This window comes from Bipolaris victoriae (assembly GCF_000527765.1).
Source record: "Bipolaris victoriae FI3 unplaced genomic scaffold scaffold_130, whole genome shotgun sequence".
Taxonomy (NCBI): Eukaryota; Fungi; Ascomycota; class Dothideomycetes; order Pleosporales; family Pleosporaceae; genus Bipolaris; species Bipolaris victoriae.
In genome coordinates, this window is record NW_014575262.1 from 48,853 (window position 1) to 66,219 (window position 17,367).

At 51.1% G+C, this 17,367-nt stretch overlaps 8 protein-coding genes across 8 annotated transcripts; 6 read left to right on the plus strand and 2 right to left on the minus strand.

The window, feature by feature from the left end:
• Window positions 1–639: 639 nt before the first annotated feature.
• On the plus strand, window positions 640–1,111 carry COCVIDRAFT_20102 (hypothetical protein; the record flags this gene model as incomplete). Its single annotated transcript, XM_014696199.1, has 2 exons — window positions 640–694; window positions 801–1,111. The coding sequence occupies 2 exons, from the start codon at window positions 640–642 to the stop codon at window positions 1,109–1,111; spliced, it is 366 nt and encodes a 121-aa protein (XP_014551685.1).
• An 866-nt stretch (window positions 1,112–1,977) lies between these two features.
• Window positions 1,978–2,553, minus strand: COCVIDRAFT_20103 (hypothetical protein; the record flags this gene model as incomplete). The annotated part of the gene is made up of 1 exon (XM_014696200.1): window positions 1,978–2,553. One exon carries the CDS (start codon window positions 2,551–2,553, stop codon window positions 1,978–1,980), a length of 576 nt encoding a protein of 191 aa, XP_014551686.1.
• Window positions 2,554–2,892: 339 nt separating this feature from the next.
• Window positions 2,893–4,167, plus strand: COCVIDRAFT_112170 (hypothetical protein; the record flags this gene model as incomplete). The annotated part of the gene is made up of 5 exons (XM_014696218.1): window positions 2,893–3,016; window positions 3,070–3,254; window positions 3,307–3,464; window positions 3,513–3,771; window positions 3,820–4,167. 5 exons carry the CDS (start codon window positions 2,893–2,895, stop codon window positions 4,165–4,167), a joined length of 1,074 nt encoding a protein of 357 aa, XP_014551704.1.
• Window positions 4,168–5,874: 1,707 nt separating this feature from the next.
• Window positions 5,875–6,849, plus strand: COCVIDRAFT_30814 (hypothetical protein; the record flags this gene model as incomplete). The annotated part of the gene is made up of 3 exons (XM_014696219.1): window positions 5,875–6,214; window positions 6,267–6,698; window positions 6,767–6,849. 3 exons carry the CDS (start codon window positions 5,875–5,877, stop codon window positions 6,847–6,849), a joined length of 855 nt encoding a protein of 284 aa, XP_014551705.1.
• A 60-nt stretch (window positions 6,850–6,909) lies between these two features.
• Window positions 6,910–7,323, plus strand: COCVIDRAFT_112178 (hypothetical protein; the record flags this gene model as incomplete). Its single annotated transcript, XM_014696220.1, has 1 exon — window positions 6,910–7,323. One exon carries the CDS (start codon window positions 6,910–6,912, stop codon window positions 7,321–7,323), a length of 414 nt encoding a protein of 137 aa, XP_014551706.1.
• A 760-nt stretch (window positions 7,324–8,083) lies between these two features.
• On the plus strand, window positions 8,084–9,507 carry COCVIDRAFT_42037 (hypothetical protein; the record flags this gene model as incomplete). Its single annotated transcript, XM_014696221.1, has 2 exons — window positions 8,084–8,263; window positions 8,326–9,507. The coding sequence occupies 2 exons, from the start codon at window positions 8,084–8,086 to the stop codon at window positions 9,505–9,507; spliced, it is 1,362 nt and encodes a 453-aa protein (XP_014551707.1).
• Window positions 9,508–14,274: 4,767 nt separating this feature from the next.
• Window positions 14,275–15,619, plus strand: COCVIDRAFT_112182 (hypothetical protein; the record flags this gene model as incomplete). Its single annotated transcript, XM_014696222.1, has 4 exons — window positions 14,275–14,457; window positions 14,514–14,972; window positions 15,037–15,275; window positions 15,400–15,619. The coding sequence occupies 4 exons, from the start codon at window positions 14,275–14,277 to the stop codon at window positions 15,617–15,619; spliced, it is 1,101 nt and encodes a 366-aa protein (XP_014551708.1).
• Window positions 15,620–16,247: 628 nt separating this feature from the next.
• COCVIDRAFT_112194 (hypothetical protein) lies at window positions 16,248–17,238 on the minus strand (the record flags this gene model as incomplete). Its single annotated transcript, XM_014696223.1, has 3 exons — window positions 16,248–16,555; window positions 16,726–17,005; window positions 17,185–17,238. The coding sequence occupies 3 exons, from the start codon at window positions 17,236–17,238 to the stop codon at window positions 16,248–16,250; spliced, it is 642 nt and encodes a 213-aa protein (XP_014551709.1).
• Between the last annotated feature and the right edge of the window lie 129 nt (window positions 17,239–17,367).

Genomic DNA, 17,367 nt, shown 5'->3' on the forward strand with positions numbered 1-17,367 from the left:
GCTGCAGAGCGTGCCGAAGGCAAGATAACACACAGCTGGCACGTAGAAGGTGTCGACCCAAAGTATAGCTAGAGCGTGTATTGCTTGTAACATGTCAATATGTAGTAGCGTCAATGCACTATATAAGATATACTACGGCACGAGATGGCAAAGCAGAAGGCATGGCATGTCAAGATATGTGGTACGAGATGTGAGGGCACAAGAGACCCTGGAGATATGAGGAGAAGCCCAAGAATCAGAAGTAAACAAGTGCCATGTGTGTATATGCCAGTGCACAGTAAGTTCAGTGGGGATTGTTAGAGGCTTAAAGACGACCCAGAGTGGCACATATGTTACACACTTGGAAGGTTTGCGAGCATTATTGTTGCTCTATTAGTCATGCCAGGGACTGGCAGGCGTGCCGACCTTGAAGCAGAAGACGAGAGGTAACAATAATAATAACAATAATACACAATAGATGGATAGACATGTAAGTAGGTGTGCACACGGCAAATGCAGGTTCACACAGGGCCTAATCTCCACATGGGTACCCGTACCCAGCAGGTGTAGATGAATGCAGCTAGAGGGGCCAAAAGCAACGGGGCTGAGTCAAGCTGCAGGTTAATATTGAGGGTCTGAAAGTCCTTTCCGGAAACAAACATGGTGGTTGTGACGGGTGGGGAAGCGAGAGGAGGCGCGGAGAAAAAGCAAACGAGTAAGTATGCAGTAGATGATATGGGCGGCGTGTGTCAAACGAGGCAGACGGGTGGGACTCCCATTCGGCAGTGTTAAATTGTGTCGCTGTAATCTCGGCATGTCAGTGGTGACAGGAGCGTCGACAGGACACTTGTGTCTCGATAGGGAGCGTGCCGAGGTGGTACTTAGTCGTGCGCCATGCAGCCTCCCGATCATGGCAAGACAAGCCGGTGGTTCCAAGCGAACGACGGCTCAGCGCAGCGCGCCGTGTGACGTTTGGCAGAGCGAGCAGCGAGTGGAATATGCGGGCTGGGTGATGTGGAGGGGGCAGGCGAGTGATGGTGGAGGTGGAGGGAAGAGTAGTAGTGGTAGTGGCAGTAGCAGTGGCAGTGGCCGTGGCAGTGGCAGTGGCAGCGGGTTATTTGCAGGCATGTAGTGTGTAAGTAAGGGGGGGGCGGGCACGGGAGAACCTGTCCACGTTACCCGCAGCATGGGACGGATGCAGGAAGGGGGAAGGAGCGTCGATGACATGCTGGGCGTCTGTAAGTACACAAGTACATATGTAGGTGAGTGAAGAAAGCAAGTCAGCATGTAGCCATGGACGCATCTAGATAAGGGGAGATGGAAAGCAGTATAGCGGGTGGGGAGTGGAGAGAGCAGCCCTCGTGGTCGGGTCGGCTCAGGAGAGAGACAGGTTCGCATTTGCTCTAAAAGCAGGCAAAAAGGTGGGCATTGGGCATGGGAATGCAGCGGCGGCGGAGAGGTGGACAAGCATTTGGTTGCCGTGGGTCCACTTTCGGAGAGTAGGCGTGCGGATAGGGCCGTCGTGTGTTTCTGCCCTTTTCTGCAGCTGGAAGGCGCCACCCACCAGTCACCCAGCCAGCCAGCCAGCCAGCCAGCCATCGAGTTAATCTTAGCACACCGTCCTTGCCTATACTACGTTATGTATACACTACTACATTTACCACATACACACTACATGTGTGGCACACGCGTAGTCGACTGCAGAGCACTGCCCGGGACACGCGGCTTGGTTAGCAGGTCATGCTGTGTGTGTGTGGTGAATGTAAATGGGCGGACATGGGCTGGCGGGCTTCAGCATTGGAGCGGCGGCTTCGCTGGTGGGACTGCTACTGGCAGTGAAACGTCGAGGCGGCCGCATCCTCTTCCCCAACCGCACCCACGATCCTGTCGCGCGCCCTCATTCGCCCGCTTGCCTTGGCCTGCTTCCCCGACGCAGAGCCTTGCGACCTTTTTTTTTCCTCGCCTTCTTTTCCATGCCAAGGCTCAATGCAATGCACTTCACAGTTGCCGTCGCCCACACAGACGAGCTGCGAGGACGAGGGCGAGGGCGAAGGCGAAGGCTTGAGTCCGCTGGACTGGGCGCCGCAGCCGAAATCGATCGCCGCGCCAGCTTCCCGTGTCTTGCGCGAACAGGTCCATGATTGCACCCTCGCCGTTCCCATCGCTGCTACCGCCGCCGATCGCTCCCCTAAGCAGCCCCGACGTGCCCGACAATTGACTGGTCACGCCGTGCACCCTTGACCTGCCCTTGACCTGCCCTTGCTTGACTGCCCGCGTCGCAAAAGAACATGTGCGGGCGAACATACTTAGCACTGCCCGTCCTGTCCCCCCCGGCCCACCGTCGCCGCTGCAAGACGAGCAAGGACCGTCAACACGAACGGCGAAGATCAGGGATTCTTCGGCAACACGTTCGTTATTTCTCAGACAGCCCAGGCCTATCTCGCGCCAGTCTGCCCAGCTTCTCTCCCTAGTGCCTCGATGGCAAATTGCATGCCGCTTCTTTTGTAATTCGTCCTCTGTCCACCGGCACTGCCTCGTTGCTTCTTCGTCTGTTTCTTCATTCATCATCACCATCGCCGCCGTCGCCGCCCAACAATCCCGTCGTCGTTTGGTTCGTCCCTCGTTGCGCACTGCCCTCGCCTTGCCTCGCTAGCCCTTCTTACCATTTCACCTTGGGTCCCCCAGTGCACCCCTCCACCAACGGTAGCGCCGGCATTCTGTCATTGTATCATGCTAGTCACGGCCATCCAAGGCCTCAACTGACGCCCTAGTAGAGTAGGCATTTGCTTGTCAGCCCACTGCCGTGTGCTTGTCTGTGCATCATCCGTTGCGTCTTTCTCCCGCTCCATCGCGACTGCCCCCGACAACACAACCTCACCTCCCCCCCGTCCACATTACATGGCACCAGCAATCATGTGCTTTGGACGGAAACCCTCGACTGCGGACCCGGAGTCTACCAAGAAAAATGCCGAAATAGAAAAGTCGCTCCGCACCGACAAGAAGCGGGCGGAGCGCGAGGTCAAGCTGTTGCTGCTCGGTATGCATGTCCCCACCAACCACAAGTCCACTTCGATTGAGATCAGCATGCAGGTGCCGGCGAGAGCGGAAAGTCGACCGTCCTCAAGCAGATGCGAATCATCAATGCTGGTGGTTTCCAGGGCATGGAGCGCAAGACCTGGCGCGCCACCATCTTCAACAACCTCGTTTCGGCCTTCCAGACAATTTTCCAGGCTATGCAAGAGGACGACACCGACTTTGAGGATGAAGACAACATTGTACGTGTCTGCACGCGCACCCTTCACCCACGTGTTTCCTAACCAACTATAGCGCTACTCTGAAATGGTCAACGCCGCGCCCGACATTGGCACCGAAGAGCCCATGCCTGAGGAATTTCTCACGGCTTTCAACTGCCTATGGGCCGACAAGGGTGTGCAGCTCACCATACTCAAGGGCAACCAGTATGCGCTGCACGATAACTTGAACTAGTAGGCCATTTGCACCACTTGCGACGCCCACCACTGACAACCCATTAGCTTCTTCCAGGACATCGACCGCCTGTTCCAAAAAGATTTCCTCCCCACAGACCAAGACATTCTGCGCACGCGCCTACGAACCACTGGTATCTCCGAAACCATCTTTGAACTCGGCAACCTCACATACAAAATGGTCGATGTTGGTGGTCAACGGTCAGAGCGCAAAAAGTGGATTCATGTCTTCGACAACGTCCAGGTGGTGCTTTTCCTGGTCGCCATCAGCGGTTACGACCACGTGCTAGTAGAAGACAGAAATGGGGTAAGTCATGGTACTCGCCCACCAATAGACCCTACTAACATGTGCTAGAACCAAATGCACGAGGCTCTAATGCTCTTCGAGTCCATATCAAACTCCAAATATTTTGAAAAGACTGCTCTCATCCTCTTCCTTAACAAGATCGATTTGTTCGCTGAAAAAATTGCTGGAGGCATGAGCCCAATCAACAAGACATTTCCCGACTACACCGGCGGACCCACGGACTTCGAGGCCGGCAAAGAATTCTTCGCCAACAAATTCCGCAATCTCGTTCGCCAGCCAAAGAAGGAAGTCTACGTCCACTACACAAACGCGACCGACACCAATTTGCTCAAGATCACAATGGCATCGGTACAGGACATGATTGTTCAGCGCAATCTTAATGCTCTGATACTATAATAATCACAATTGGTCGCCACGCGCAGGGCGGCCTGGACGGCCGTTTACACTACCCCTGCAGACTGTACACGCGCTGGAGCGAGAGCTACAGTGCATGTACGTCCGCCACTAATAGACCCGCCCTACCTAGGAGGGTCAAAATGAGCAGGACCGGACCACAGACAGGCTTTTCAGTGGGTTCCAAGAGAACGACATCCACGGCTCCTTTCTTTTTATACCCCTATATCTTGTCCTATTTTCTATTCGTCTTCCACCACTGTACGACACTTTTACGATATAATCCCTTGGGTATTGTCAGTTGGCGAGCAAATGGATCAGCGTCTGTAGACGTGTACAGTATGCAGCTTCCGGGTATAAAGCATATACCCCACCGGTCCGTGAGCGGATAATTGGAGGAGCGTCACACACAAACCATTTCCTTTTGTTCTAGATTGAACTCTTCGGCACACAATCTTTCTTGCATGCATCAGCGTCTACTTGGGTGGTTTTATGCTGCTTTTTCGGTTTTGCCAGAGCGTAGCGAAAGGCTTCCCAGAAGCGCGAATCTATACAGATTGACACAAGGATTAGATTGGGGGGGCCTGAGAGGGAGACAGTTGCTAACCTCGCTTTGGTCTGCAGCCAAAGACGAGCTAGCCTGTTTTGCTGTCACGGCTGCATGTCTGAGCATTACCTACTCACTTACCTACACATGCACCTTCAAACACTAGTATAAATGCACTCTATGAATACATTGCTCGCCTTCTCTATCAGGAAAGTGCAAAACAACCGACCCCCACCATCACCCTAGCCTCTCCCAATACAAGATGACACTGGAACAATCAATCCCAGTTCGTACAGGATCTGACTACTAGTGCCTCACTCCTTCATTCCTCACTAACAAAGTCCGTGCATGTTGTATTTACCCGTCAAAGTCTCCTTGTTAGGATGTTGGAATAAAGCTGGGTCCGCGGAGGTTCTCCCATGTCTGCCCGCCGTTGCGGCGTGGTCCGGTAGGCTAGTTGCAAACCTACATACAAACGGTAAAGCGGCACGACCCGAGCATCAGCCATCTAATTTGAAGCATTGGCGTGAGGCTGGAGCTCGAGCGGTTGGACACCAATGGGTCGTAGGAACGTATGCGACGTTTTTGGCGCCTGTCAAGTTTGGACGGGGTTGGCGGCTATACAAGGGCTATGATATGGTTGGAACAACATAAAGTGGAGTGCTAGGAGGATCAAACGAGTTGCATGGCTGAGCCAGTGGAGAAAAGGCTATTGTCTCCAGGTATAGCAATGAGTTGTATGGGAAGTGGAGTAGTTTGTGTGCAGATGGTGATTCTACTCTATAGGTTTTGTTGTGATATTGCGCCGCTAAGTCCTTACCTGGTCTCCACTATGGTGTTTCGGAAGAGCGTTCAGCGAGGCAAACCTAGCCATTCCTAGTGAAAACTGGGGGAAACACCACTAAGTGAGTCAAGTGATATCTCGTGTTGTCACGTTGAATAGAATATGTGCGCATGCGTTCCTTGATCATATGTGCAACGTACGCCGGTTCCGACTCGGTATCGTAGTTCCGACAATGTGACCTCGTGACATGTGCTGCTAGTGCTAGTGCCATTCGGGGAAACATCGGAGCGGTGCAGCCTGCAGCAAGTCCTGATAGCCGGCCGCCGCCTTGAGCCTCATCAACAACACCGTCATACCTGCCCCCTCTACCCGACTGGCCATGTTCTCGCCAGCCGTTGGCAGAGTCGCTCGCTCTGCAAACACCTTCTCTGCTGCGCCTTTTGCCGCGCTAAATGCATGCGCCCGCTCTGCGCTGAGCACAAGCACTGCACCGCAACAGCCTTTCCGGCCGAGTCACCAGCGCCGCTACTCGTCGTCCAAGCCCTCGACCCCCGCAAACAACAAGAAGAAGCCCGCCGAATTAGATCAGAATGCTACAGCAGAACTTCAGGGTGCAGGACAGAAGACCAAGGGGCAGAAGAAGCTGAAACAGCCTTCGACTGCGACCTTGGGCAACAATGTGCCCTTTGTGCCGCCGACCAACCACCTCCGGGAAGATGGTGAGATGCAGAAAATACTAATACCCCCCATGTATATACTAATTTGGTGTAGATGTCAAGTTATCGGCCTTCTTCGGTCTCCACCGCCCCATTTCTATTTCGCGCGCGTTCCCCAACTCGACCTCGACCGCCGAATTTGACGCCTTCTTCGACGTGAACCGAGCTAGTCAGGTTGAGAGGATAGAGGCAACCAAGAACGTACTCAGCGGATTCCTCGAGCGCATGCATGCCGAGATTGATGCGCAGGAGGAGCAACGAGCTGATGCGACACAGTCGGAGCAGCAGGTATATCACCTTGATGTTCAACCGACACAACACAGCGTAGAGAGTTGGGCAGCTCGTCTCGTTCCCTTTCAGCCGCCGGCAGCACCCGAGCCGTACGACCCCCTGGCAACGGAACCTGAGACTGATTCATACTCGGCTGAGGGTCTCTCAGCTAGCATTAACCAGCGTATAACTGAAGTCACGGTACCTTCAGAAGAGAGTAAACCAAGAAGCTTCCGGCAACATGTTGCAAAACGAAGATTTGGAATGTATCTGATTAGTGTAAAGAGGCAAAGGAAGCTCAAGATGAAGAAGCACAAGTACAAGAAGCTCATGAAGAGGACGAGGCTGTTGCGGAGGAAGTTGGATAGGACATAGTGAATGCCTGGTGATGACGTTGTAGACACTGCAACCTCGGGCCGTGGAGCCGAATGATACGGACTTTGTATACTACAGCCAGGTTGCCAACAAGTATCGACGGTCGAACGCGCAAGCGTACGCCGGCACAGTGCAGTCCGAGGCCATGCGCCCAGCTTACTCACTACCCCTGGCCCCCTTGGGATTCGCTTAACATCAGGTACCATGAACATAGTATGTACTCGACTCATATCTTGACTCCTGGGCATGTTTTCAGTACTATTGGCTATAGCAGGAATGTTTTGGTGGCATTCAGCGCCCCTGCAAGGCCGCGTCTTCCTTCCCAATATCAGCATCTTGACATCATTGCCGCCCACGCCCTTGCATTGCGTTTGTATCCATGCATTCAGAAACTGTTTTGTTGTGCATTGCGAAATCTGTTTTTTCCATGGTTCACAGTCAAGCTCCAGAATGTCATGCAGTGGTGATCGCCGCTGTCAGAGGGTGTCTTTGCCGGTGGTTATTGGTACAGCGCGGTGTCGCAAGGTCACATGAAACCCTACCGCGACTGAGGCCGTCACAACCCTACTTCAGGCAGCCGGCAACGTCGACGCTTCGAGACGTTGGCCCCGCGCAGAAGCCTTAAGGAGACGGACTCCAAGGCTTACCAAGAGTCGCAGCCCGGCAATCATACGTCCCATCATGCCTAAAGAATGCATGACGCCTTGGCAGGAACACCCCTCGATCATTCTTTCATCACGTTTTCGCTCGCTCCGGTCTGTTCTAGGTGATGATGGTAGCTGCCACATGGATCTAGGCGCATGGATGAGACGTGTGTATGATCCTAGAGGCATCACTTGTCATGGCGGCTAAAGAACAATGTCTTGGATTCGAAGTGGAGAAAGAAAACGGTGCGCACCTATGGTTAACGGGACATAGTATATAAGTTGTTGTAACGTTCGCCTCGTATTGAAGGTCAGCAACTTCGACAATCATCAAGTCAACAGTAGCATCCAGCAACTCCTTTCCCTTCGCTTTCTCAGCAATTTTTACATTCATTCGCCCAGGCTGGCATTTTATTTTTAAACTTTTACACAACACCCAATCAAAGAGCTAGTTCTCTCGTTGTTTTGTCCCTTCTTGTGTTCTGCCCCCCAGTTCACACCGTATTACGACCGATAAAATTTAACTTTCTACACCCTTACGATTATTACCTTTTTCGGAAAATATACCTGCAAATCAGACAACATGGTCTCCAAGGTTTTCATCATCGCGGCTGTCATTGCCTACGTCGAGGCTCGCTTCGGACAGGAGCAGGTTCCTATTGCGGCCATCAGCGGAGTTCAGGGTGGTGCAGGCGGCGCTGCTGCTACCATTGCGGGAGCTGCTATTTCTGACTTGCTTGGTGCAGCCAACTCTTGCGACAAGGTGCGTACATGCCTATCTTTCAATGTGTTTTTTTCAGAACATTATACTAACAAACCACCCAGCTCGTCCGCGCTGACCAGATCTTCACTGAGCTCGGTGGTGGTGCTGATGCCCTCGCTGCTGCTATTGGCATGGTAACAGCAGAGAAGAACACCAATCCTTTCGCCAACGGCAACGTTCAGAATGTCTGTGGTGATGCCTCACTTCCTGTTACCCCCGAGCTCCGTGGTATCACTCCTCTCATCGACCCTGCTGTCGATGTCAATGGCGAGGCCGCTGCTCTTAGCGCGAGCTCTGCTGCTAATCCCCTTGCTGCTGACGGACTGAGTGTGTTTGATCTCATGGATCAGGCTGGACTTGGCAACTTGGTTGCCAGCCAGGCTTCTGCTGGTGGTGCGGGTGGTGCCGCTGCAGGAGGTGCTGCCGCTGCTGGAAACAACAACAACAACGCTGCTGCTGGAAACAATAATGCAGCTGCTGGCAACGGAAACGCCGCCAACAATGCCAACGCTGGCAACAACAACAATGACGCTGCTGCTGACAACCAAGCTGCTACTGGCGACAACGCCGCTGCTTGCGACAGCAACGCTGCTGCTGGTAACGGAAACGCTGCTGCTGGTAATGGAAATGCTGCCAACAACAACAACAACAACAACAACAACAACGCTGGCAACCAGAACAACAACAACAACAATGCCAACGAGGATGCTGCTGAAGACAACGCCGGCAACAACCAGCAGAACAACGCCAACGCCGGCAACCAGAACAACAACGCCAACGCCGGTAATCAGAACAACAACAACGCCAATGCTGGCAACCAGAACAACAACAACAACAACGCTGGTGCCGGCGCCGGCGCGGGAGCCGCAGCTGGCGGCGAAGACTTTGGCCTCTGTACCCCAACCATCACCTTCCAAGGCGGGGAGAACGGGCGCCCAGCCGACGAATTCACCTTCCAAATCGCGGACCCCCTTGCACGCGGTGGCCAGGGTGAAGCCCTCAACCCAGACATCATCACCAACGCCCTCTGCAACCAGCTCACCAACGTCTGCGAGGCCAACGCCGCCGCTGTCGCCAAGTGTGAGAGCGCTGCCGCTGCTGTCAAGGGCGGAACCCGCAACAAGGCTCTTGCCGATGAGTTCAACTCGCTTATTGGATTCCCCGGTGCGGTTACCAACCCTGATGGTGGTCCCGAGGATGTTGCTGCTGCCAAGCGTTCCATGCGTAGGGGTTTGAGGTTGTAAAAATGTGATTGTTCAGGGAAGTTCGATACGAGAGAGAGTGTGTGCGAGGGAGTTTTCTTGAAACGATGACCGGGGGAAAGGAACTGACAGGGGGGGCAAGGGGTTGATGACTTTGCTGAGAAGCGGAGACTGGATGCTACTACTGCTAACTGTTTGCTGGACTTTGATGAAGTTGCTCACTCATCATCTTTCAAAAAAATGTTTTTTTTTTCGTTTTTCGATTCTTTGGAGTGCACACGGAGAGTGTGTGCTAGGCTTTATACCACCCTACAATATATATCTTTTGTCTTACAATCATTGTGTCCATCTCTCTGTGAATGGTGAAATTAATATGACTGCTTGTTGTTTGACTTGCTTAAATACCAGTGGCTTGAATTTATTCCGAAATCTCTGTTGTTGTTTTTCTTTCTTTCTTTCTTTCTTCGTGAGATATTCTACTACGTACTAAGGGAGGATACATCACCGAAGTGTAAAACTTAAACAATACCCATTCAACCCACACACTTTCCCCCTTTTTTTTCTTCTTCTTCCACATTATATCCTAACTCCCTCGCGTCACAATCTCTCTTTACCCATCCTTTCCTGACCTCTCCCACACAAACCTCAAAAAAAAGGCCCTTCACAAGTCCCCCCCCCCAATCAATACCACTCCACACCTCCCTCTCAACTCCCCCCATACTCCCATTCACAAATATCAAAAGTACCATCAAATCACCGATAATATACACGCCCCCCCCCCCTTCGTGTCATGTTCAGTTCAGTTCGATAACTTATCTCCCAGGGGAAGTAGGCTCGTCAAGATGAATATTGGTATAAAAGTTTATATATTACAGACTTGATAAATGGATAGATAAATAGGAAAAAGGATGGGGTGGGGCACGACAGGGATGAGGTGATAGGAATGGAGATGTGTGTGTGTGTGTGTGTGTGATGAGTATGTGTTTAGGGCGGTGATATGTGGTGGACTTTGGGGGGGCTTTGTTTGGGGGGTTGGTAGGAGGGATGGGGTGTTGAAATCTTCTTGTATCGTGTGAAAGGTGTTTGTGGCAAGGGGATAAATTCTAGTTCATACATTTAGTTGTCACTATACAGGTCGTCCCTTTCTTTTTCGCAGTCGTTTGTTGCTAATTTATGGTCCATTTTGGGTAAATTGTGTATTTGCGATTTTTTTTTTACCTGGGCGTCTTTTTGCTGGTTGTTTTGTGGAGGATATATTATGTCTTAGGGAAATTTCCAATAGTTTGGATTTTGCATTGAGATAGACATGGTTCTGTGTATTTATTCCAATGGCTATTCGTACGTATGAGTACCTGCTGGTTTGTCACTGTTGTCTGCATCAAGCATGTGCTTTTGGGACCGTAAATGACAATGAAGAGATATGGAGAAAACGGTGTGAATATACGAAAGGAGACTACATCAGCTGATATCATTCTTGGGTTATTTCGTGTACTTGCATCCGCGGGATTTACTTTTGCGAGATGATTATCCTGCATTGTTATTTCTTGACTTTGGTCCCGTTACTACCAGTAAGTGAGTGCTTAGTATCCCAGAAACGACGACAGCTGATGCATAGTGGGATTGGCTAGTATGCTGAATTAACATCTAAATATATCATATCATACATTCCTAGAGTTCGCTCTGAGTACCTTGTTGAGTAGTGATGGTTCACGGAACACGTGGGTGAGTTCTCAGCGCTTTCAGCCGTATGGTCAGTGTGGGATACGATGTGAATGCACCGCAGTGGTGCCGAAAATGAGAGAGATAACAGCAAGTGTTTTCGTGATGCCATGATTGGACGATGCAGGCCAGGAAAGGGACCGGAGCGCTTGATTATTAAGAGCAGTCGCTATTCCAGCGTTGAGATCGGGGATAAGGCTACTGCGCTGGCCACAAGACTTCGGGGTTATTTTCGTGCGCTCAAGCCTTGGGTTGCGGGGATCGAAATGATGCATGTCATGAATACGAGGCGAAATGCTATGGCGTAATAAGATAGGGAAACTATGCGTAGTTCACCAGCAAGCGAGGTGGGCTTATGATTTGATGTACACACGTACTGTGAATCATCAATCCTCGATACTAACACTTACACTTGCATAAATATAGATAGTAGGTCTATGCGTAAAGGGTCTCTTGTTATTTTTCCCCAGGCTAACCTGGTGAGTGCACTTTCAGCTGAGCCCAAAGCGCCTGCAGCCCGAGGGGACCTTTGGAGATCCGATTGAGTGCAGTCTATCGCCGTTTATTAATTAAGATCGTCATCTACCTTTCCCACGTGGCTTTTTGCAGTCCTGTGCTTCCGGACCCCACGGCAACAATTTACGGCCCTTTGCCCCCGTGAGAACCTTTTTCGTACGCGGTTCCAACGTGGTATTATGAGCGAAATCAAAGGTTCTATTCTGAGTTAAGGTATTTAGGCTAGTAGAGCGCTAGCCCGGTAATTGCGCGAATCATAACTATATATGTCTTGGAAGTTACAGGCATAATACTCGGGAAAACATGAGGTAAATACAGACAAACAATGTTATGCAAGACTGTTCATTGGGGATACATACGGACGTAGCGTCCATGTACATACCCTTTCTTGCGTGCTTGCCCTAACGAACTTGCATCATCCCAGTAAGACGCAGATCTCCAAGCAGGGATATCGCTACTACCAGATACGAGCACCCCTCGCTTGTTGGAAACTGTAGCGGTCTGCCAATTCGATAGGAAAAACATGTTGACCAGAACTCGCGCCGCCAAAACAGAGCGATTGTTTTCAACACTTTTTATACCAATACTTGACCCTTGACAGTGCTGAGGAAGAACACGTGATAACCAATGCCAATATTTTCTACTTGAAACGATGTCGTATACAATTCATGGCACTATTATTTATAGCGATTTGGGAGAAGTGTTCTCAGATGTTGTTACAACTCTATATTTTGGCCGACTTTCTCGCCGCGCACTGAGGGATACGTATGTAGTGCGACTCTGTCAAGCTTTGAGCATGTCATCGCCGCCACCCGGGCCTCCAGACCAGTCGTTCAGTCAACGAAAAGGCGTGTTTGGGCTTGTTTAGAGTTCGCATAGATGAACGTGGAGGTTCCACACGAGTGAACCGTGTCTTGCTTTGATCTTCAGCTGGACTTGCGTAAGCGCTAGGCATTTGTTTTGCCTCACAAAGTGGCTTGCGGGTCGCACCATGTGTGAGGCTACTCTTATACGAGCTGTGTATCTAATTGCCAGATCAGTCCATGTTGACGAGGATGAATATAGTTGTTACATACAACAATGACTAGCATGTTTACTATAGTCGTGTTTCTACGCTGTCACGCTGCTGAGACGGCTACATGTCAAAAGGCCGAGGTACCAGCAGCGCGCTGAGACGCCTTTGTCATGGAGAGCAGATAATATATTACAATCCAAGTCTGGCCGACTAGCGTCGAGCAAGGTGTAGCGGCGCTCTGGTTCACTGGTGCCCGCGTTTATTCTTTCCAGAAGACCGTCTCAATCAGCATAGCGACACGCCATTCAATAGTCCAATACTGTATATCAATCTATTTACCCCATGTTTACAAGTGCATGTGAGTATGTTGCTGGAAGCGCCAAGGGCCGAGCTGAAACTCGTGCGCGGGTTCTAAGGACGATACCCGAGAGGATGACGTGCAAGCTCGGACCGGACCCGGCTTTCCCTCTTGTGGGATTTTGAGCCATGTCATGTTTGCTTGGCACGTGATGGCTTGAAACAAAGCCTCCCTATTCCGTCCTTCGTGGTTTGTCCAATCCGTCCTCATCGCCGTCAGAGACTCCCGACAGCAGGGTCTGCCCGCTGGGTACGCCTGTCTTTATCAAACGGCATAACTGCGGGTTTTTTCTTTGGGTAAGTCCTTTCCTCCTCCCGCGGCACCAACTTGGCTGCTGACAAGTTGCGTCAATCAAACTCGACTGTGCCCGTGCAGCCGCCTTACAGGGATACGACAAGAAGCAAATTCTCCGCCAGTAACTATGAGCTTACTATACCAATACGATGCCCTGCAGGAGTTCTGTTTGGATCGAAGACTGCACACTTGTGGTAAATCGAGCGACGGTTTGCCCTCGAGCGCCCCGAAACCGTTTAAAGGCCTAGGAGAGGCGCGTGGCATCTGTCTCAGATTCCATCGTGTTCGGCGATTCATGAATCGACCCACCGCTTAAACAAACACGGCATGGATCGGCCTGTTCACTCCTCGGTTGCACTTGACAGTGGGCTTTCCGCGTCAGTCCACACCTCTAGAAGCCGAGTAGGAATGAGCAAAGACTTGCTTTTGGCTAGCAAGCCATATGAGGTTCCCCAGGATCTAACGGAAACAAGACCGTTATTGTGCAACGGCCCCGGTGACTTGACCACGACTGGACTGGTGGTTCCACCAATCGTCCTGTGGGTCGGGACCTCATTTCACGATTTCTGGGTCTGGAATCCCCGGCATATTGGTGAGCCATGCGAGGGAGACAGCCTGAAGATAACTAGAGCATCACAGGTCCTCGCGCAAGACCGAGCGGGGGGGTTTGAATCATCTCGAGCCTGGCCCAGCTCCAATCCTGCGCAACGATTCTGTCCATTCCTTTGTCCACCAACCACCCCGGTCCTATCTATTCCACCTGCAGCGCACCGGAAGATTTCGTTCGCTCGTCCGCTCGTTCATACTTTCTTTTAAACTATCTTGGTCTGCAGTTACCTTTACACTCTTTTTCGATTCCAGGCGCCCCGTGCAGTACGTCGGTTGCTGTCCCGACCGACATGACAAGATGATCTCCCGTAGGAAACACGATGGTGCGCAACACGGTTATGTGGACCCAGCAGTCCAACTCAATGTCGGCCTTTGGACGCTCTTTGCCGGCGCAACTGTTTTCTTGGCTATGAGGATATGGATCAAAGTTACTCGCCGACATGGTTTGTGGTGGGATGACCACATTCTCCTCATTTCATGGGTGAGTAACCATGTGCGCGTTGAGGAGTAACCGCTCCAGTACTGACTATGTTGTAGGTGATACTGGCTGCCAACAACTCCATCATTACTCTTGAATACGCAACTGGTTATGTCCAAGCCACCTGGGATGATCGCATGCACATACTCATCAATATCACTTCGTGCGGTACTCTTATCAACCAATCGCTTACCAAGACGGCATTTGCAGTTACTCTGCTGAAGTTGACCAAGAACTGGGGAAGATGGATCCTCTGGTTCTGTATCGCTTCTATGAACTCGTACATGATCGCAAAAGTTATCCTTCAGTGGGCAAAGGTCTGCGGAAAGTCGTCCTACGACGTCTGGTATCGTCTTGACTTTTGCCTCGAGCCAAAGTTCAGGGATGATTTCAAAGAGGGTGGCAACGTCTACAACATTATTATGGATTTCGTCCTGGCAGTCTTCCCATGGGTCATTACCTGGAACCTCGATATGCGAAGGGTTGAGAAGATTGGTCTTTGTGTTGCCATGAGTCTGGTACGATATACGCGCTTTTTGGGCCTCGATTCATCTTTGTACTAGCATCGCTAACAAAAATCAGGGTATGGTTGTCGCTGTTGTATCAGCTGTCCGCACAAGCTGGAAGGACGAGGGTAACCAGAAAGACGAATGGTACTTTTGGCGCAACGCCCACTCCAACATCTGGTACTCATCAGAGATTGTCGGCACCATCATCGTCCAGTGTATTCCCGTCTTACGGCCTCTTATTCGCGACATCAAAACCTCTCTCACTTCAAAGAAACTCGCATCATCTGGCGATGAGTTGACTAGGCGTAGCAGGTACGTTGAAACAAATATGGCGTGATGACCCAGGTCAGCTACGGGAACCTACGGAGCTGTCCCGCCCCACTTTAACTCTATCTTCATATATATCATCGACCCATTGCTGACACTATTACCGCAGAGGCCCATCCATCTTCGGCTTCGGATTCGGGCCTGGCCCAACCATTGGCACAAAATCATCCCACAAGGCACACATCTATTCCGACGCACGCACCACCTTCAACGACACAAAGAGCGAGCCCAACCCCGACTCATGGGACAACCAAGGCATCTTTCAGAAAAGGGAATTCGAGCTCACCACCATGGAAGTCAAAGCCCATAAGGGAGCAGAATTAGTATGAAAGCTTGTTATTTTCTTGGGCGTCGTTGTTAGGATTTTTAGAGGAAAAAAAACCGGTCAGATTAGAATATAATGCTTCGCGGCAAAGGAAAAAAAAATAACGTTCGCATGCTTACAAGTGCCAAGTGAGCACGGCAGGAGAAATAATGCAGCCTGGCATGCAGCATAGGCTAGGACGAGTCGCGAGCACAGAGAGATGATTGAGGGATAGAGAGGAAGCAGGGAAAGAGAGCGAGGAAGAGACAGAGACATGAAGTGACCAGCCCTTTCTTATCGCTCTATTGCGATGAGTCCATAGTCACTGCCCATGCAGTACAATTGGACGAACCAGCGGTTCAGTCCTACGGTCCCCCTCCGCGTCCTCAGCACCACTGGCTGGCTGTAGCAAGACACTAGATTGTCTTGTAGACGGAGATCTTTTCTCACCCAAGCAAAGCATAGCATAGCATAGCAATTAGATACACTGTACATACGAACGGCCTTTTAACAGATAGATAGATTCCATCTTAATACATATAAAACCGGGATTGGCTAAAGAACAACTTGCAACTTTCCCCTTTTCTCTTACACCTTCCCCCCCCCCCCCTGCCCATTCAACTTGACTCGACTCGACTGGACAGACTTTGCGGTTACCGTATACTCCTCACCAACTCCCTCAAATCACCACCTTCAACCCACTTCTCCTCGCCTCCGCCTCCAACACCCAGTCCGCCGCCTCCTCCACCGCTAACACCCCATCCTTCACCTACATCGCCGACTACACGTGCGGGCCGGCCGCCGATGACAGAGCCAGATGCAATGACCATATTTGCAGGTACAACAGTATGAGGCAATATCTTTACATTCTCCTTGATAATGACAAAAGGACCGATAGTGCAGTTATTCCCAACATGCACATGAGACGAGATGGAAATGGCTTGGATAGTTGAGTTGGGACCTAAGAGTCACAATAGTTAGATCCCGCCGACCCTCTCATATTTTTTTTTTACATATTTTTTTTTTACAAAATAGAATCCATGGTAGGTCCTCTTTGGCCAAAAAAAATCATTTCCCATACAAACACGCTAAGTCAAGAGGAAGGAAAAAAGGGTAAAGATGTAAACGTACCAACAAAAACATTATCTCCAATCTTCATAGGATAATAATGGACCTGGCCCCTACTAATTCTGCTAGGAGGCTTGATCACGCTGCCCTGGCTAATCACCGTACACCGCCCGATGCTGATGCTCGTGGGCGTCACGTCCTTGCCGGACTGCGAGGGTGCACTGCGCGTCGGGTGCAGGTCGCCGCGGAGCTGCACGTCGGCCATGATGACGGTGCGGCCGCCGAGCGTGATGTTGGCCGTGCCCGTGATGGCGCTGCGGCGCGAGACTTTGTTGCCTGAGTCCTGGGGGGTGGGAGGGTTAGAGGCTGTGGTTGTGGTCAAGTAGTGGCATGGTGGGTTTGGGGTAGTTGATGTAGCTACTGGGAAGATAATGGGATTGGTTGTTCTTTCAGAGAATAAAATGTGTGATGTAATGATGTTGTGCTGGCTGGATATGTTCATAGGGCGAAGTTCAGACGCACCGTCTCAATGTACTCGCCCTTGGGCGCCGCTTTCCGCGCCGCTGGCCTTGACATGTTGTTGTTTTCTTGTGCAAGATACTGCCGGACTAATCTACTATATCTCTTTCTCGTGGATTTGGCAATCAACGTTGGCTTTTGTGTTTGTGTGTCGCTGCTCGAGTTGCGTCGTGGTTTTAGGATCAA